This window comes from Salmo trutta, chromosome 32 (assembly GCF_901001165.1).
Source record: "Salmo trutta chromosome 32, fSalTru1.1, whole genome shotgun sequence".
Lineage (NCBI taxonomy): Eukaryota > Metazoa > Chordata > Actinopteri > Salmoniformes > Salmonidae > Salmo > Salmo trutta.
In genome coordinates, this window is record NC_042988.1 from 19,603,308 (window position 1) to 19,620,171 (window position 16,864).

The 16,864-nt window shown below is 41.5% G+C and overlaps 2 protein-coding genes across 5 annotated transcripts; both read left to right on the forward strand.

The window, feature by feature from the left end:
- Positions 1-581: 581 nt before the first annotated feature.
- Positions 582-2,934, forward strand: LOC115170573 (trafficking protein particle complex subunit 5). Of its 4 annotated transcripts, none has more exons than XM_029726840.1 (4): positions 606-677; positions 992-1,144; positions 1,412-1,699; positions 1,821-2,934. In XM_029726840.1, the coding sequence occupies exons 3-4, from the start codon at positions 1,430-1,432 to the stop codon at positions 2,115-2,117; spliced, it is 567 nt and encodes a 188-aa protein (XP_029582700.1). In that variant the 5' UTR covers positions 606-677; positions 992-1,144; positions 1,412-1,429; the 3' UTR covers positions 2,118-2,934. The 4 variants fall into 4 exon arrangements, with proteins under 4 accessions (XP_029582701.1, XP_029582702.1, XP_029582700.1 ...); XM_029726843.1 differs by having other exon boundaries at positions 1,427-1,699; XM_029726841.1 differs by lacking the exon at positions 992-1,144 and having other exon boundaries at positions 582-677; positions 1,427-1,699.
- Positions 2,935-3,574: 640 nt separating this feature from the next.
- LOC115170544 (mucolipin-1) lies at positions 3,575-16,667 on the forward strand. The gene is made up of 14 exons (XM_029726792.1): positions 3,575-3,596; positions 3,679-3,737; positions 9,018-9,250; positions 9,348-9,509; positions 9,712-9,868; positions 10,337-10,418; positions 10,686-10,782; positions 11,321-11,420; positions 11,587-11,693; positions 13,571-13,720; positions 13,852-13,953; positions 14,100-14,222; positions 14,347-14,553; positions 14,800-16,667. The coding sequence occupies exons 2-14, from the start codon at positions 3,689-3,691 to the stop codon at positions 14,929-14,931; spliced, it is 1,701 nt and encodes a 566-aa protein (XP_029582652.1). The 5' UTR covers positions 3,575-3,596; positions 3,679-3,688; the 3' UTR covers positions 14,932-16,667.
- The last annotated feature ends 197 nt before the right edge of the window (positions 16,668-16,864 follow it).

Here is a 16,864-nt window from a genome sequence, read left to right on the forward strand (position 1 = left end):
ATTATGCAACCACTGTACAAACAGATACGGTGCTGATTAATTTGAGCCATTTATTGAGGGACATGGTGTGGGAAATTGGCAACTGTTAGGTAAGTGTGTGTGGACATGTGTGTTTGTCCTTATGGCTCAAGGTCTTTCTGAATTTAAATGTCTCAATGTTTACCTTATTGCATTACACCACTGTCACTATTACAACCTTTAGGTCTGCAATTTATTTTTCCCCTTCTCCTCAAGTACTTTGCATAGACTGTTGTTTCATAATATCTCAATATTAAACAATATTCTGTTTAAAACTACTGTACAGCAGCATCACATTGTGTGTTGTGTTTAGGTAACAGTCTCTTTATAATCATTGAAAGGTCTGTGACGCATGAGAATGCAAGCATGTTCTTGTTCCTTTTCCAAATGGCCCTGGAAATACACAGCAAGAACTCAAAGGAAATTCCCATGCATCATTTTACAGGAATATTGTTTTAAACCATGCAATTGACATTAGGACATCTTGCATTTTTTTGAACTTTTTCAAAACATGTCATTTAGATTACACATGTGGCAACAGCTATATGTCAGATGAGCACATGCACTGCTGATCATAGATCAGTCCTTTACTAGAACAAGACACGTGACCAGAACAGGAAGTCACCAACACAGCAGCAGGCTGAAAACATTGAAACACGGTAAGGGGTTTTAGGTCCTTGTTTAAGAATAATTAACTAACAAAATAAATATGTTTAGCTTGTTAACAATGTGAATGACTGAGTTGTGGCTTTTTTGTCGTCGAGTGAGTTCGCTAGCTTGCTTGCCAATTTTAGCTAGCTAAATTAGCAGTAGCTAGCAGCTACATTAGCTGGCTAGTTATGCTAGCATCCAATATACTTTTATCTTTCCCTTTCATCTGCGCTAGCAACCACTTTGTTGTTTCTTCAATGCAGTTAGCTCCGCCTAATTCACGGAATCGTCGTTGGCTAATTTCTTTGCATATGTACTGCAGGTAAAGATTTCCGCAGCCCGCGCATGCGCCGAAGCTGGCCCTCTTGAGGTGCGGCTACCTGAATCCCAAAACAACCCCCTTAGGCCCTACTCCTTTCACCTGATTTACGGGCGAGGCACGTGACTAAACAGCGAGCTGTGACGAATTCGAGAGGTGTGAGCCATACTACCGCCCTAGGCACTTGTTAAGATAAAAAAATATATATATATATATAAACTAATAAAATACTAACTTGTTAAGACTGATAGGTAAACATTGTGGTTGAAGATCCTGCCCTCTAGGCTAGTTGAAAGTGTTGCCAGTTATCTATCTATACCTAATCCTCAGATCTTCACGTGCCTAGGGTAGTGGTGAGGGGTTGATTTGGAAATGACATGGCTAGCATATTATCACTTCAGGCTATTTTACGTCTATTTACAGATCATTCTCTTTTAGAAAATGGACACTCGGTTCACGAGAGGAAAGTCAAACATCCTGGAACGGCCTCTAACCCGTCCCAAGACTGAAGTCAGTGTGAGTGCCTTTGCACTGCTCTTCTCTGAGATGGTGCAGTACTGCCAGAGCCGCGTGTACTCTGTGTCTGAGCTGCAGCAACGCTTGGCAGACCTGGGTCAGAGCGTTGGGGCCAGTATGCTGGACGTGCTGGTGCTGAGGGAGAAGAATGGGAAGAGGGAGACCAAGGTGCTTAACATACTGCTCTTCGTCAAGGTACGCGCTTGCATGGGCTCAAGGTAGATAAGTTCATATGTAACAGTCTCATAAGGTGTAACACTTGTCATTATGCCAATGCATAAGTACATGTCTATAATTTTTAATTTGCTTCATATAGGTATCAGTATGGAAAGCCATGTTCGGTAAGGAGGCAGACAAGCTGGAGCAGGCCAACGATGACGACAAGACCTACTACATCATAGAGAAGGAGCCACTGATCAATGCTTACATCTCTGTGCCCAAGGAGAACAGCACACTAAACTGTGCAGCATTCACCGCTGGCATTGTAGAGGCCATTCTCACACACAGTGGCTTCCCTGCCAAGGTCACAGCCCACTGGCACAAGGGCACCACACTCATGATCAAGTTTGATGAAGCTGTGATAGCCAGAGACAAGGCCCTGGATGGCAGATAGATGAGAGAGTGTTGGTGTACACATGCTAGAATAAGAGAATGATGAAGTTGATCATCATTCTCACTGGGTCTCAATATGCTCTGCCGTGTGAACGAGCCAGTAATGTGAGATATGGACTGAGTAAATGAGTGGTCTGTCTGTAGGCAAGTCTGCATAGGAGTAGTTGAGTTGTGAATATACAGTATATTGAGAAGTGAAACAGGATGTCTTTATATCACCACATGAGAGAGAGTAAATATGAATGAATGATTAGAATGTTAATCCCAATTCTGACCTATTATATTTATTTGGTCCAAGAAGAGTTCATATGAGATGACATTTATAAAGGTCAATGTTTCTTGTGAATCTCCTCAGTCAGTCAACCCTTATCTAATGACTTTGACATTCTCACTGACAGTGTATCTTAAACCATCTCTCAAGACGGCATAGGATGTATGTGAATGTCATCTCTTTTGTTTTTGATATCAAGACATTTCTGAATCACACAAAGGACCAACACAAAATATGGGCTGCAGTATAATACACCAATATGTGCAATGGTTTACCCTCCAACTGAGTTCAACATGGTGAAATTAAAGACTGTCATTGTGTTCTCTAAACAAATGACATTTTAAGCTATTATTGAAAATATGTGAAAGTTCTCAGTGGTAATTTCCACAGAGCATTATGTTGGCAAAAATGTCCTGACTCAGGGGTTTCATTTTAAAACTTTATTTGTTTCTATCTAGACATGTTTGAAATACTTTTACTGTTTATCACTGTGTGTAAGCATTTGAGCAATTAACTGATATTAAAAGACTTGCTGACTAATTCTAAAGATCCGGTGATCATATGAGGAAAATCGCTGAATCCAGGGATGTGTTCAATTTGTTTGATACGTTCAACAATTTGTACTTAACACTTACATTTTAGTCATTTAGCAAACGCTTTCTCTAAATTTCTTGTACGTTTTTGAACAGAGTGTGACGTACATTTGCACCGTACGGTGGGTGTGCCGGAGTGTAGCTTGAAGAAATTAGTGACTTTTTAAAATATTTTTTACCTTTATTTAACTATGCAAGTCAGTTAAGAACAAATTCTTATTTTCAATGACGGCCTAGGAACAGTGTTCAGAGGCAGAACGACAGATTTGTACCTTGTCAGCTCGGGGATTCGAACTTGCAACCTTACGCTCTAACCACTAGTCTACACTGCCGCCCCATTTAAAGGGCAGCGGATACCTTTTGAACCCATATCCCCTCCCCGGTTTTCAACTGGTCGTTTATTATGGCACCGTTTCCGTTGTGCAGTTTGATCATTTGACTATCAATGCAATGGGTGGGGCTAATGGGGGTTGACAAACCTATCACGAATTTGATATTTTGAGACCAATGGCCATGAAGGCATTTTCCAGACAACATGTCACATGGTGATTGTCATGTGACAATTGGAAGCTGCGGCTTTGTGATTGTCTGCAGAGCGCAGCGCCCCTATTCTCCTGTAATTTGTTTCCTCAATGTTTAGCTTTCTGACAGTCCTAAACGATCATTTCTATTAATTTCTTAAATTGTACTATTCTTAGGAATTCATTCATGTCCTGCAAAGCATCGCCGAACTGTAACTGCATCCAAGACGGTACAGGTTGGTTATGTACTTCAATTTATCAGTCTAAACCTAATTTTGAAAGTTAACCAGCATTTACCAAACTCGGTCCTCGGGACCACAAGGGGTGTACGTTTTGGTTTTTGCCCTAACACTACAAAATTATCAAAGCTCGATGTTTAGTTATTGATCATTTGAATCAGCTGTGTAGTGTTAAGGGAAAAAACAAAACCCTTGGGGTCCCGAGGACCGAGTTTGGTAAACCTAAAGGTGTATAAATTAACTATTTTCATAAGGATAATGTATTTGTTGTATAGTGTTAAATTAGAAGGCTGCATGTCATCTGTGAGTGCCCGGCATCGCGAGTTGTGTGTCAATAATGCTTCCATTGCTGTATCATACCTAGTCCAAGAATATAACGTTACTAAATGTTATTTTCAGAGGCGAATTGACTCTGGCAGCCAAATAATCCATCTAAACATGAATCGATCCTCAATTGCGGTACGGTTCTAGAAACATTAAGCTTTCTACTTTCATATCACCAAAATAATTTCACGAATGCAAAATATACACTTACTGTACACTGTTTTAACATTTGGAGCCAGCAGTATTTTTCAGTTACAACACGTTTGCGGCGTCCTTGTTCCCACACAGGTGTTGGGAGACGCAGATAGCTAATTAGCACAGGTAGTCGCCTCCGACTTCCGTAAACAAACCGAGGTAAAATTTACATTGAACAGATATTCAACAGACATTCGCCAAAAGCCATTTACAAATGTAAAAATCAACAACTAATTCACCGTTTGTCACAGAATCATCAAACTGGGTATGATTTATTCTATAAATGTCTAGCATACTTTTACAACCTTTGTTTTGAATACAAATTCAATTTTTGACTTGATAGAAATGCATAACATCTAAAATGCAATTTAAGCTAACGTTACATAAATCATTAACGGTGTCGCAGAAAAGTGAAAATATGCATTTGCAATAACTTTAAAAAAAATGTTAATTTGAAGTGCAATTTATTCTATATAAATTTAGTACAACTTTATGTAAACATTGTCTATGTTTACAATCTTAAATTGTATGCCAAATCAATGTTTGCATTTTTAGTGCAACAGTTCCACATTTGAAAGTAGTTACAAGGCGCAACAGTCATTTATTTATACGTCTCTAATTTAGGCCCCTTCTAATTATTTTCTATTCTGGCTTTGTTGAAGTCCTTCTTTGTCATCCCCAGACAAGCTGAATGGTACCATCTCCTGAGATAATATATTCAACTGTTCAACACTTACAGCCAAATGCTTTTAATTCCCCGGTATTCCCAGAACACATTCTGGAAAGTCTATCTATTCAGTGGTCACTTTATTAGGTACAACCCCTTTTGCATCTGGAACAGTGTGAATTTAAAACTGTTGATGAAACTGGGAAAGGACTTCTTTTTTTTTTTTTTTTTTTTTTTTTTTTGCAACTCTGCCTAGAAGGCCAGCATCCTGGCGTTACCGCTTCACTGTTGACGTTGAGACTGATGTTTTGCGGGTACTATTTAATGAAGCTGCCAGTTGAGGACTTGTGAGGCATCTGTTTCTCAAACTAGACACTCAAATGTACTTGTCCTTTTGCTCAGTTGTGCACCGGGCCTCCCACTCCTCTTTCTATTCTGGTTAGAGCCAATTTGCGCTGTTCTATGAAGGGAGTAGTACACAGCGTTGTATGAGATCTCTAGTTTCTTGGCAATTTCTCGCATGGAATAGCCTTAATTTCTCAGAACAAGAATAGACTGACGAGTTTCAGAAGAATGTTCTTTGTTTTTTTCTGGCCATTTTGAGCCTGTAATCAAACCCACAAATACTGATGCTCTAGATACTCAACTAGTCTATAGAAGGCCAGTTTTATTGCTTCTTTAATCAGAACAAAATTTTTCAGCTGTGCTAACATAATTGCCAAAGGGTTTTCTAATGATCAATTAGCCTTAAAATGATAAACTTTGATTAGCTAACACAACGTGCCATTGGAACACAGGAGTGATGGTTGCTGATAATGGGCCTATGTAGATATTCCATTCAAATCAGCCGTTTCCAGCTACAATAGTCATTTACAACATTAACAATGTCTACATTGTATTTCTGATCAATTTTATTTTAATGGACAATTTTTTTTTTTTTGTTGCTTTTCTTTCAAAAACAAAGAAATGTCTAAGTGACTCTTAGTCTTCCTTACAGTATCTCCACTGTGGAATGTCCATGTTGATCCTCTTGGTCCTCTTGATCGATACAACTGTCTTCTTTGTTAGTCAGGCCTGACCCCTTCATCCTGTAGGTTTTTCATGTAATTTAATATGTTTGAAGATGCAGAATCATCTGCCAGGCCCCTTCTAATAGGGTACAACAGACTTGTTAGAACTTTGACCACATGCTCTATATAAGGATTACATGCCATCTATTAAATAAAAAATTGAATTTTTACTCAAAACAAAAGTTGTAAAAGTATGCTAAACATTTTATAGAATAAATCATACCAACAGTGGGGGGGAAAGTATTTGATCCCCTGCTGATTTTGTACGTTTGCCCACTTACAAAGAAATGATCAGTCTATAATTTTAATGGTAGGTTTATTTGAACAGTGAGAGACAGAGTAACAACAACAAAAATCCAGAAAAACGCATGCCAAAAATGTAATGAATTGATTTGCATTTTAATGAGGGAAATAAGTATTTGACCCCTCTGCAAAACATGACTTAGTACTTGGTGGCAAAACCCTTGTCAATCAGAGGTCAGACGTTTCTTGTAGTTGGCCACCAGGTTTGCACACATCTCAGGAGGGATTTTGTCCCACTCTTCTTTGCAGATCTTCTCCAAGTCATTAAGGTTTCGAGGCTGACGTTTGGCAACTCAAACCTTCAGCTCCCTCCACAGATTTTCTATGGGATTAAGGTCTGGAGACTGGCTAGGCCACTCCAGGACCTTAATGTGCTTCTTCTTGAGCCACTCCTTTGTTGCCTTGGCCGTGTGTTTTGGGTCATTGTCATGCTGGAATACCCATCCACGACTCATTTTTCAATGCCCTGGCTGAGGGAAGGAGGTTCTCACCCAAGATTTGACGGTACATGGCCCCGTCTATCGTCCCTTTGATGAGGTGAAGTTGTCCTGTCCCCTTAGCAGAAAAACACCCCCAAAACACAATGTTTCCACCTACATGTTTGATGGTGGAGATGGTGTTCTTGGGGGTCATAAGCAGCATTCCTCCTCCTCCAAACACGGCGGGTTGAGTTGACGCCAAAGAGCTCCATTTTGGTCTCATCTGACCACAACACTTTCACCAGTTGTCCTCTGAATCATTCAGATGTTCATTGGCAAACTTCAGACGGGCATGTATATGTATTTTTGAGCAGGGGGACCTTGCGGGCGCTGCAGGATTTCAGTCCTTCACGGCGTAGTGTGTTACCAATTGTTTTCTTGGTGACTATGGTCCCAGCTGCCTTGAGATCATTGACAAGATTCTCCCATGTAGTTCTGGGCTGATTCCTCACGGTTCTCATGATCATTGCAACTCCACGAGGTGAGATCTTGCATGGAGCCCCAGGCCGAGGGATATTGACAGTTCTTTTGTGTTTCTTCCATTTGCGAATAATCGCACCAAATGTTGTCACCTTCTCACCAAGCTGCTTGGCGATGGTCTTGTAGCCCATTCCAGCCTTGTGTAGGTCTACAATCTTGTCCCTAACATCCTTAGAGAGCTCTTTGGCCATGGTGGAGAGTTTGGAATCTGATTGATAGATTGCTTCTGTGGACAGGCGTCTTTTATACAGGTAACAAACTGAGATTAGGAGCACTCCCTTTAAGAGTGTGCTCCTAATCTCAGCTCATTACCTGTATAAAAGACACCTGGGAGCCAGAAATCTTTCTGACTGAGAGGGGGTCAAATACTTATTTCCCTCATTAAAATGCAAATCAATTTATAACATTTTTGACATGCATTTTTATGGATATTTTTGTTTTTCTGTCTGTCACTGTTCAAATAAACCTACCATTTAAAATTATAGACTGATCATTTCTTTGTCAGTGGGCAAACGTACAAAATCAGCAGGGGATCAAGTACTTTTTTTCCCTCACTGTATAAGGTCCCACAATTGGCAGTTCATGTCCGAGCAAAAATCAAGCAATGAGGCCGACGGAATCGTCCGTACAGCTCCACGACAGGTTTGTGTCGAGGCACAGATATGGGGAAGGGTAGCAAAACATTTCTACAGCGTTGATGTCCCCAAGAACACAGTGGCCTCCATCATTCTTAAATTGAGAATGAGCGGCCAGCTCTATTCTTAGAGCTGTCCGCCCAGCCAAACTGAGCAATCGGGGGAGAAGGGCCTTGGTCAGGGTGAGCAGAGCTGACAGAGCTCCAGAGTTCCACTGTTGAGCTGGGAGAACCTTCCAGAAGGACCACAATCTCTGCAGTACTCCACCAATCAGGCCGTTATGGTAGAGTGGCCAGAAAGAAGCCACTCCTCAGTAAAAGGCACATGACAGCCCGCTTGGAGTTTGCCAAAAGGCACCTAAATGACTCTCAGACCATGAGAAACACGATTCTCTTGGCCTGAATGCCAAGCGTCACGTCTGGAGGAAACCTGGCATCTCCCTACGGTGAAGCATGGTGGTGGCAGCATCATGCTGTGGGGATGTTTTTTAGCGTCAGGGACTGGGAGACTAGTCCGGATTGAGTGAAAGATGAATGTAGCAAAGTACAGAGACATCCCTTGATGAAAACCTGATCCAGACCTGACTGGAGGCGAAGGTTCACCTTTCAACAGGACAACGACCCTAAGCACACGGCCAAGACAACGCAGGAGTGGCTTCGGAACAAATACAGGTGTGCCAAGCTTGTAGCATCATACCCAAGAAGACTCAAGGCTGTAATTGCTGCCGAAGCTGCTTCAACAAAGTACTGAGTAAAGGGTCTGAATATTTATGTAAATGTGTATTTTTGTATTTTTTTTTATACATTTACAAAATGTCTAAACCGGTTTTTGCTTTGTTATTTTGGGTTGATTGAGGGGGAAAAACGATTTAATCAATTTTAGAATAAGGCTAACATAACAGTGTGGGAAATGTCAAGGGGTCTCTACTTCTTATTGAATGGGCTATATCATACCTACTGATCCAATGCATGCTTGAATTATATAATTATAGTAAAATTATAATACCACATCGCTTTCCCACTTCCTCTTTTTCAGCAGCAATATCAAGCTATGAGTGCTCTTTTCAGATATGCCTTCCCTATGTTGTATGTAGAAACCCATGTCTGTCATTGATTCTCTCTCAGAGAAGGATGAGCTGTTCTCACCTGTGAGCAGCTACAGGTCCGATGACCTCAGTGGCAGGAACCCCCGGCTCACCGGTCTGGTAGGCTCGGAGCTCAAGCAACAGCAGGAGGAGGCACTGCGGAGGAAGCTCAAGTACTTCTTCATGAGCCCCTGTGACAAGTACCACGCCAAGGGCCGCAAGCCCTTTAAACTGGTCCTGCAGCTGCTCAAGATCCTCATCGTCACTGTACAGGTGGGCCTTTACTAAACTGAATAATTGGTATTCATGATGGGGCTTCTGTTGATTTTCATTGTTTTAACCTTTAATCCCCTGTCACTCCCTTCTCTAGTTAGTCCTGTTTGGCTTGAGTAACCAGATGGTGGTGACATTCAAGGAAGAGAACACAGCATCCTTCAAACACCTTTTCCTTAAAGACTACCGGGATGGCTCTTCAATGGCAATCCACACACAGAGTGAACTCTATAGCCATATTTATTATGCTGTAGATCAGGTACTAGCATCTCAGTATGCAACACTAAACAGAGACCCGCAGATGAGTGACTTCTCAACCCTCTCATTGTGTTCTATGTAATGTCTTGTTATTTCTGTGTTTTTAAATGATCTTTTGTCTTCCTTGTCTGTCTATATGATGTCCTTGCTATTAGTATAACTGTATGTTCCATTCATCATCCTTTCTATTTTCTTTTCCTCAGTACCTGGCTCTACCGCAGACATTAGTGGGGCGGTATGCATATGTGTGGGGTGAGGGTGTGAATGGGAGTGCCCTCTCTCTGTGCCAGCGGTACTACAAGAGGGGCATCATCGACCCTATCAACGACACCTTTGACATCGACCCCGAAGTTATCACCGGTACCCTGGCCGCATTCTCCTTTTTTTTCTGTTCATTAAGTTGTCTATCAAATTCCCCCTCCATGTATTTCACATTATTCTGTCGGTCTTGTTTTTTTTAATCCACTGCCAGTTGTCTTTGGCCCGTTAGGAAGTAATTGTTAGTAAGTCAAAGCTCCACATATGGCAAGAGTTGCCCTCTAACCGTGCCCTACTTTCAGTGCTGAGAATAGATCCTGTCCATAAAAGCATTACCATATAAGTGCTATTTCCACTAATCAGCAAAATAATAGAGAGCTGGCCAAATGGACGTCTTCTGTTCGATTCACCTGCTGATTTCACAAAGATAGTTCATTAGCACACAGTTTTAGGAAGGTGTTCCTAATGTTTGGTATGCTCAGTGTATATGGTTCTGGAAATAAATCTTCTGGATTTCTGTTTTTGTTCCTCTCTCAACTTGCTTTTATTCCATCCTTTTGTCTTTTTCAGATTGCATTGGCGTGGACCCACTACCAGACCCTCCTCCTCCTGATTACAGTGACTACAAGAACTTCACTCTCCAGTTTCACAAGTGAGACACACAATGGTCTCCCTTGCTCCCTCTCCCCTTTTATTCTTGCATGCAATTCCTCATGGGGTTTTGAATCCCATTTTTGTAATTTTGTCAGTCCTTTCTTATGTTAATGTATTGCTTATGGTAATGCTTATGTAACTCGAGTCGTTTCAGCATTACATATCAACATGGAATATTACTGGGTAACATTACTTCTCTATTGAGATTACAAGCATACTGGATCTTGTCTCTCGTCTTCTTCTTCTTCTTCTTCTTGGTCTCCAGGCTGATCAATGTGACCATTCAGTTCCAGCTGAAGGCCATAAACATCCAGACCATCATCAACAATGAGATCCCTGACTGCTATACCTTTGCTATTATGGTGAGATGACCTACCAATTTCCCCTGAACAGCCCAGTTTCCCCTATATGCATTTCAATTGTGGCCGCCACAAATGTTTTAAGTGTTAACTTAAGCAACAAAATACAGATATAATGTTTGTAGAAAATATAGGAATGGCGCAATATATTTAAAAATAAGATCATCTTTGAGAACTAACAATCACCAAAAAGAAACTAGGCAGTCATGGCATGTGGTCCCCACTGATTTTGTTATAATTTGAGTCACTCCGATGGCATAAGAACACGGCATAAACCATGGCGAAATGTGTAGAATTGGAAGAAATTAGCTTTAAAACAGCAAAATTGTCTCTGCAGCCAAGAGGAGGGCCTCTAAAACCGCGCCATTGGCCATGTCCACTAGCACGCCACATCTCTTCGCCCAACTTTGCCACCGCTGCTGAAAAAATTCCTAGGGGAAGCACTGCTGCCCCATACAGCCCACTGTATCTTAGACAGCTGTTATAAAGCCATGGTTTGTGTTGTAGCTACGTTTAGTGTGTGTATTGTGGCTGCTGTCAGGTTGTCCTGGATAACAAGGCTCACAGCGGCAGAGTGAAGATCAGCCTGCTCAACCATGCCTCCATCAAGAAGTGCAAAGACCCCAACGTGTGGGGACATGGTGAGAGAGCGAGGGATGGGGGGGTACTGACATTTTTGATGGGAGGTAAAGCTTGAGATTGATTCACTTCTTTCCTGCGGTTCCTTACTAGCTGTTTGCCTCTTCCTTCCCTTCACTCCCTGACTTAATTAATTCAAACACCCCTCCTCTCTTCTTCCTCCAATAGCGGAGAACTATGCACGGGAGGCTTTTGACGTGCTGGTGGCCATAGTGTGTCTGCTGTCCCTGCTGCTGTGTGGTCGCTCCATCCTCAGAGGAGTCATCCTACAACATGTAAGACCAAGGCTGAGCCCCAAAAGTCTAAAATGTTGTTACATTGTAATTATTTGAACAAAAATATAAATGCAACAATTTAAAATATTTTACTTATAGTTCATAGAAGGAAATCAGTCAATTGAAATAAATTCATTAGGCCCTAATCTATGGATTTCACAAGACTAACAAACAAATGAAAGTCCCACTAAGCGCAAACCAGATGGGATGGCGTATCGCTGCAGAATGCTGTGGAGTCATGCTAGTTAAGTGTGCCTTGAATTCTAAATAAATCACAGACAGTGTCACCAGCAAAGCACGCCCACACCACCTCCTCCATGCTTCACGGTTGGAACCACACATGCGGAGATCATCCGTTCACCTACTCTGCATCTCACAAAGAAACGGCTGGAACCAAAAATCTCAAATTTGGACTCCTCAGACCAAAGGACCGATTTCCACCGGTCTAATGTCCATTGCTCGTTTCTTGGCCCAAGCAAGTCACTTCTTCTTATTCATGTCCTTCAGTAGTGGTTTCTTTGCAGCAATTCGACCACGAAGGCCTGATTTCACGGAGTCACCTCAACATCAACTGTTCAGAGATGTCTCTTACTTGAACTCTGAAGCATTTATTTGGGCTGCAATTTTTGAGGTGCAGTTAACTCGAATGAATTTATCCTCTGCAGCAGGGGTAACTCTGTCTTCTTTTCCTGTGGCTGTCCTCATGAGAGCCAGTTTCATCATAGTGCTTGATGGTTTTTGCAACTGCACATGAAGAACCTTTCAAAGTTCTTCAAATTTTCTGCATTGACTGACCTTCATGTCTTAAAGTAATGATAGACTGTCATTTCTCTTTGCTTATTTGAGCTGTTCTTGCCATAATATGGACTTGGTCTTTTACCAAATAGGGCTATCTTCTGTATACCAAACAACCCTACCTTGTCACCACACAACTGATTGGCTCAAATGCATTAAGAAGGAAAGAAATTCCACAAATTAACTTTTAACAATGCACATCTGTTCATTGAAATGCATTCCAGGTGACTACCTCATGAAGCTGTTTGAGAGAATGCCAAGAGTGTTCAAAGCTGTCATCAAGGCAAAGGCTGGCTACTTTGAACAATTTCAAATATAAAATATATTTAGATTTGTCAAACTTTTTTTGGTTTTGGTTACTACATGATTCCATATGTGTTATTTCATAGTTTTGACGTCGTCACTATTATTAATGTAGAAAAAGAAAAACCCTGGAATGAGTAGGTCAACTTGCGACCCCATTTTCATATCAGTCAATCAAATGTATTTATGAAGCCCTTTTTACATCAGCTGATGTCACAAAGTGCTATACAGAAACCCAGCCTAAAACCCCAAACAGCAAGCAATGCCGATGTAGAAGCACGGTGGCTAGGAAAAACTCCCTAGAAAGGCCGGAACCTAGGAAGAAACCTAGAGAGGAACCAGGCTCTGAGGGGTGGCCAGTCCTCTTCTGGCTGTGCCAGGTGGAGATTATAACAGTGCATGGCCAAGTTGTTCAAATGTTCATAGATGACCAGCAGGGTCAAATAATAATAATCAGTGGTTGTAGAGGGTGCAACAGGTCAGCACCTTCGGAGTAAATGTCAGTTGGCTTTTCATAGCTGATCATTCTGAGTTCGAGACAGCGGGTGTGGTAGAGCGAGAGAGTCGAAAACAGCAGATCCGGGACAAGGTAGCATGTCCGGTGAACAGGTCAGAGTTCCATAGGCAGAATTGTTGAAACTGGAGCAGGAGCACGACCAGGTGGACTGGGGACAGCAAGGCCATATCAGGCGACCCCACATAGGGTCGCGACACCTAGTTTGGGAACCGCTGGTTTATTCTGTTCATTTGTCTGTCCCGTCTCTGTGTGTTTCTGACAGGAGTATGTCCAGTTCTTCAGACACAGGCTGAATCACAGTCTGTGCTGGGCAGACAGGATGGAGTTCATTAACGGCTGGTTCATCCTGCTCATCATCAGTGACCTGCTCACCATCACCGGCAGCTTCATCAAGATTGGCATAGAGTCCAAGGTAATACAGAACAAGCATTGCTTTTAGTTTCATATCTTTCCAGGCCTGCGCCAGTTACCCCACCGTTAGAATTAGACAGAGCAAATAATATAATTATTAATACAAATTATTTAATTGACTCTGTCCTTCAGAACATGTCATTGTATGACGTGTGTGGGATTTTGCTCGGTACCTCCACTCTGCTGGTGTGGGTGGGAGTCCTCCGCTACCTCAGTTTCTTCCAGAAGTACAATGTGAGTGACATAATCAGTCACACAAAAATGCACACATTGACATTTATGTTGAATGGCTTTCTGAGGAGGTTTTGCGTCACTTCCCACCTCTTTTTCTTTTTCCATGTGTAAATTAGTCTTACGTTTTCTCTCTTCTTCATTCTCAGATCCTGATTGTGACGCTGCGGGCTGCCTTCCCTAATGTAATCCGCTTCTGCCTCTGTGTAGCTGCCATATACCTGGGTTATTGCTTCTGTGGCTGGATCGTGCTGGGTCCTTACCATACCAAGGTATTTGGTCATAGACAGGACGCACACATGTATTGTTAATGAATAATAAAAATATCAGAAATTGCTGAAACTGTGAAAAATAAATGTGTTCTAATACACCAACTTATCCTCTCTGTCCCCGCAGTTCCGCTCTCTGTCCATGGTGTCAGAGTGCCTGTTTTCTCTGATCAACGGGGACGATATGTTTGTGACGTTTGCTGAGATGCAGAAGAGTGGCACGCTGGTGTGGGTGTTCAGCCAGGTCTACCTCTACACCTTCATCTCCCTCTTCATCTACATGGTGCTCTCCCTTTTCATCGCTCTCATCACCGGAGCCTACGATGCCATCATGGTACTGTGGGAGGGGAGGGGAGGGATGAAGGATGAGGAGAGCGATAGAAGTGATAGAAGGGGAGGATGAGGGATGGCGGGTGGAATGAGTGAATGGAGAAATGCAGGACAGATGATTTAGTGACATTAAAATAAAAGATGGAGTGTTGATGAGTGCCATATGGGGAAAAAGGTTGCAATGTACAGGAAGTAGGATGGAAGAGGATTCTTTACAGTAGTTTTATCAAAGCACTCTGTCTCTCTACAGGCCCAAACCCAGGAGCCGATGCACATCACAGACCTGCATGCTTTCATAGCAGAGTGTACTGATACACCTTGCTCTGGAAACTTCAGTGGCCCAGAGGCATCCTCCTGTTCATTCTTCTGCTGCTGTGACTGACGAGAGAGTATGTTCGTGTGTGTCATTCAGGGTTTGATGTTTTTGTAATCTCAATTCCATTTGAAGTAATCTCAATTCCATTGACATAGATTGGTCATTTCTCTAGTTCAGATCCACCAGTGGGAGGGTGTCTTCTAGGTGATCTGACCTTAGACTACACTGTCCTCTGTAGGATGTGGCACGTCGGTGCATTTAAATTCAGACTGGTACAGTACAACGTACATGTTACTAACTGCTGTAGATCGCACATTAATATTTAATATGCCAGTTCATTGGGTTTTTATAGCTAACAAGTTACATTCATATGGCTAGCACATTCTTCTAGCTAATTCCTGACTGTAATACAGCAATATAGCTAGCTGTCCTTCAGAGAGGAAACTGATTTTGCACAACGTACTGTATATCTGAATGTTTTACTAAATAGGAGTTTTATTTATGGTGCATGACCCTATGACTGAGGGACGGCAATGGTTTAATTTTGCTTTACTGTGCCTGGGGGCCCTGAACGTTATGATTGTCCTTTGAATCATGTTTATGACAGAGACACACACTAACAGACAGGCTGAAACGTGCACACCGTTATGCACTGTATTTTTAGGGAAGGCTACTCACTCTTTGGTCTTTTGTTCCCTTCTCCTCCTCTGGATGGGATGACTACATGTTCAAGGACAGGACCTGCAGCCGTAGTTAGTCATCAATATGTATGAAGCCTTTGGTGTAAAGAGACAGGTGACCCTGACCTGAACACCAATGCACTGCAAGACAGCTATAGTGGGTTTTATAGTGCACTGTACAGACTTCATATTGCTGAGGAAAATACACTGTTTAACCACCCTTATTAATAATTTTGTTGGATGACTGTTGCATCTGACTGAAATACAAGACCAGTAAGGGATTATTTTATGAGATATGTCTGACATTGTTATATTGAATTCAGTGGTCATTTATTGAATCTCTCTCTGGGCAAATTAATTCTGCAAACCAGTATGTGGTCCAAATCATGATTCACTGAAGGAAAGGGACTGAATTATCATATTGTATCTGTTTTATTTGAAAAACCATTTGAAGTGATAATTTAATTTCATTGTATGAAATGTTATGAAAGCTTATAGTGATGTTCATTAGGAGAAAAAAGGACTCTAATTGCACAAGATTCGTAAGTGATCAAACGGAAGGGAAGAGTTGGACTAATAGAGAAATCATTGATGCCTACCCAGAATGCACTGTTTCTGGTGAAGGTGTTTTTCCCTGACATGTTTTCAAAAATTATTTATACAAGTATGTGTTGATGACCAGAAATGTACATTTTATTCCATTCTTTGAATGTTTTTACTTAGTACATTTATCTTGCTTGAGATGATCAGGTACGCATATACGATGAGTCGTGATGACAGCACAGTGGCGCAGCAGATTACATGTAAGGGTTGTAGTTGTAGAACTGTATTTCTTAACTACATGTGTTTTATACTCCGCTAATGTGATAATTTCTGATGTATTTCTCATTGTTTTAATTTTTCTTTTTAAAAATGTTATGGTTGGTTAGACTGATACTAATAATTTTAGTATGGCCAAATTGCTCAACATCTACATTTTGGATGAGTGTCTCGCTTGTACATATTTTTTTGTTACTTTTTTTTAAAGCTGTTCTCGTTTCATGCACTTTTTATTCAGTACATTGCATTCCTCTCTGGCTAATGCCAGTAAACCACCTCCAATTAAAACTATTGAAAAGCATACTGTTTATGTCTACCAAGCAGAGTCCTATTTTCTGGTGATGTGGTCCATGTTACCGTTTTTCTGCTCTCTCTCGTCAAGGACATTTTATATTTAGTCCTCTTCATGGTCACTGAGGCAGAACAACCATTTCCTTTTGTTAGTTATATCGCTCGACATATTCAATCAATCCCTATCCCAGTCTGCTGTGCCCACATGT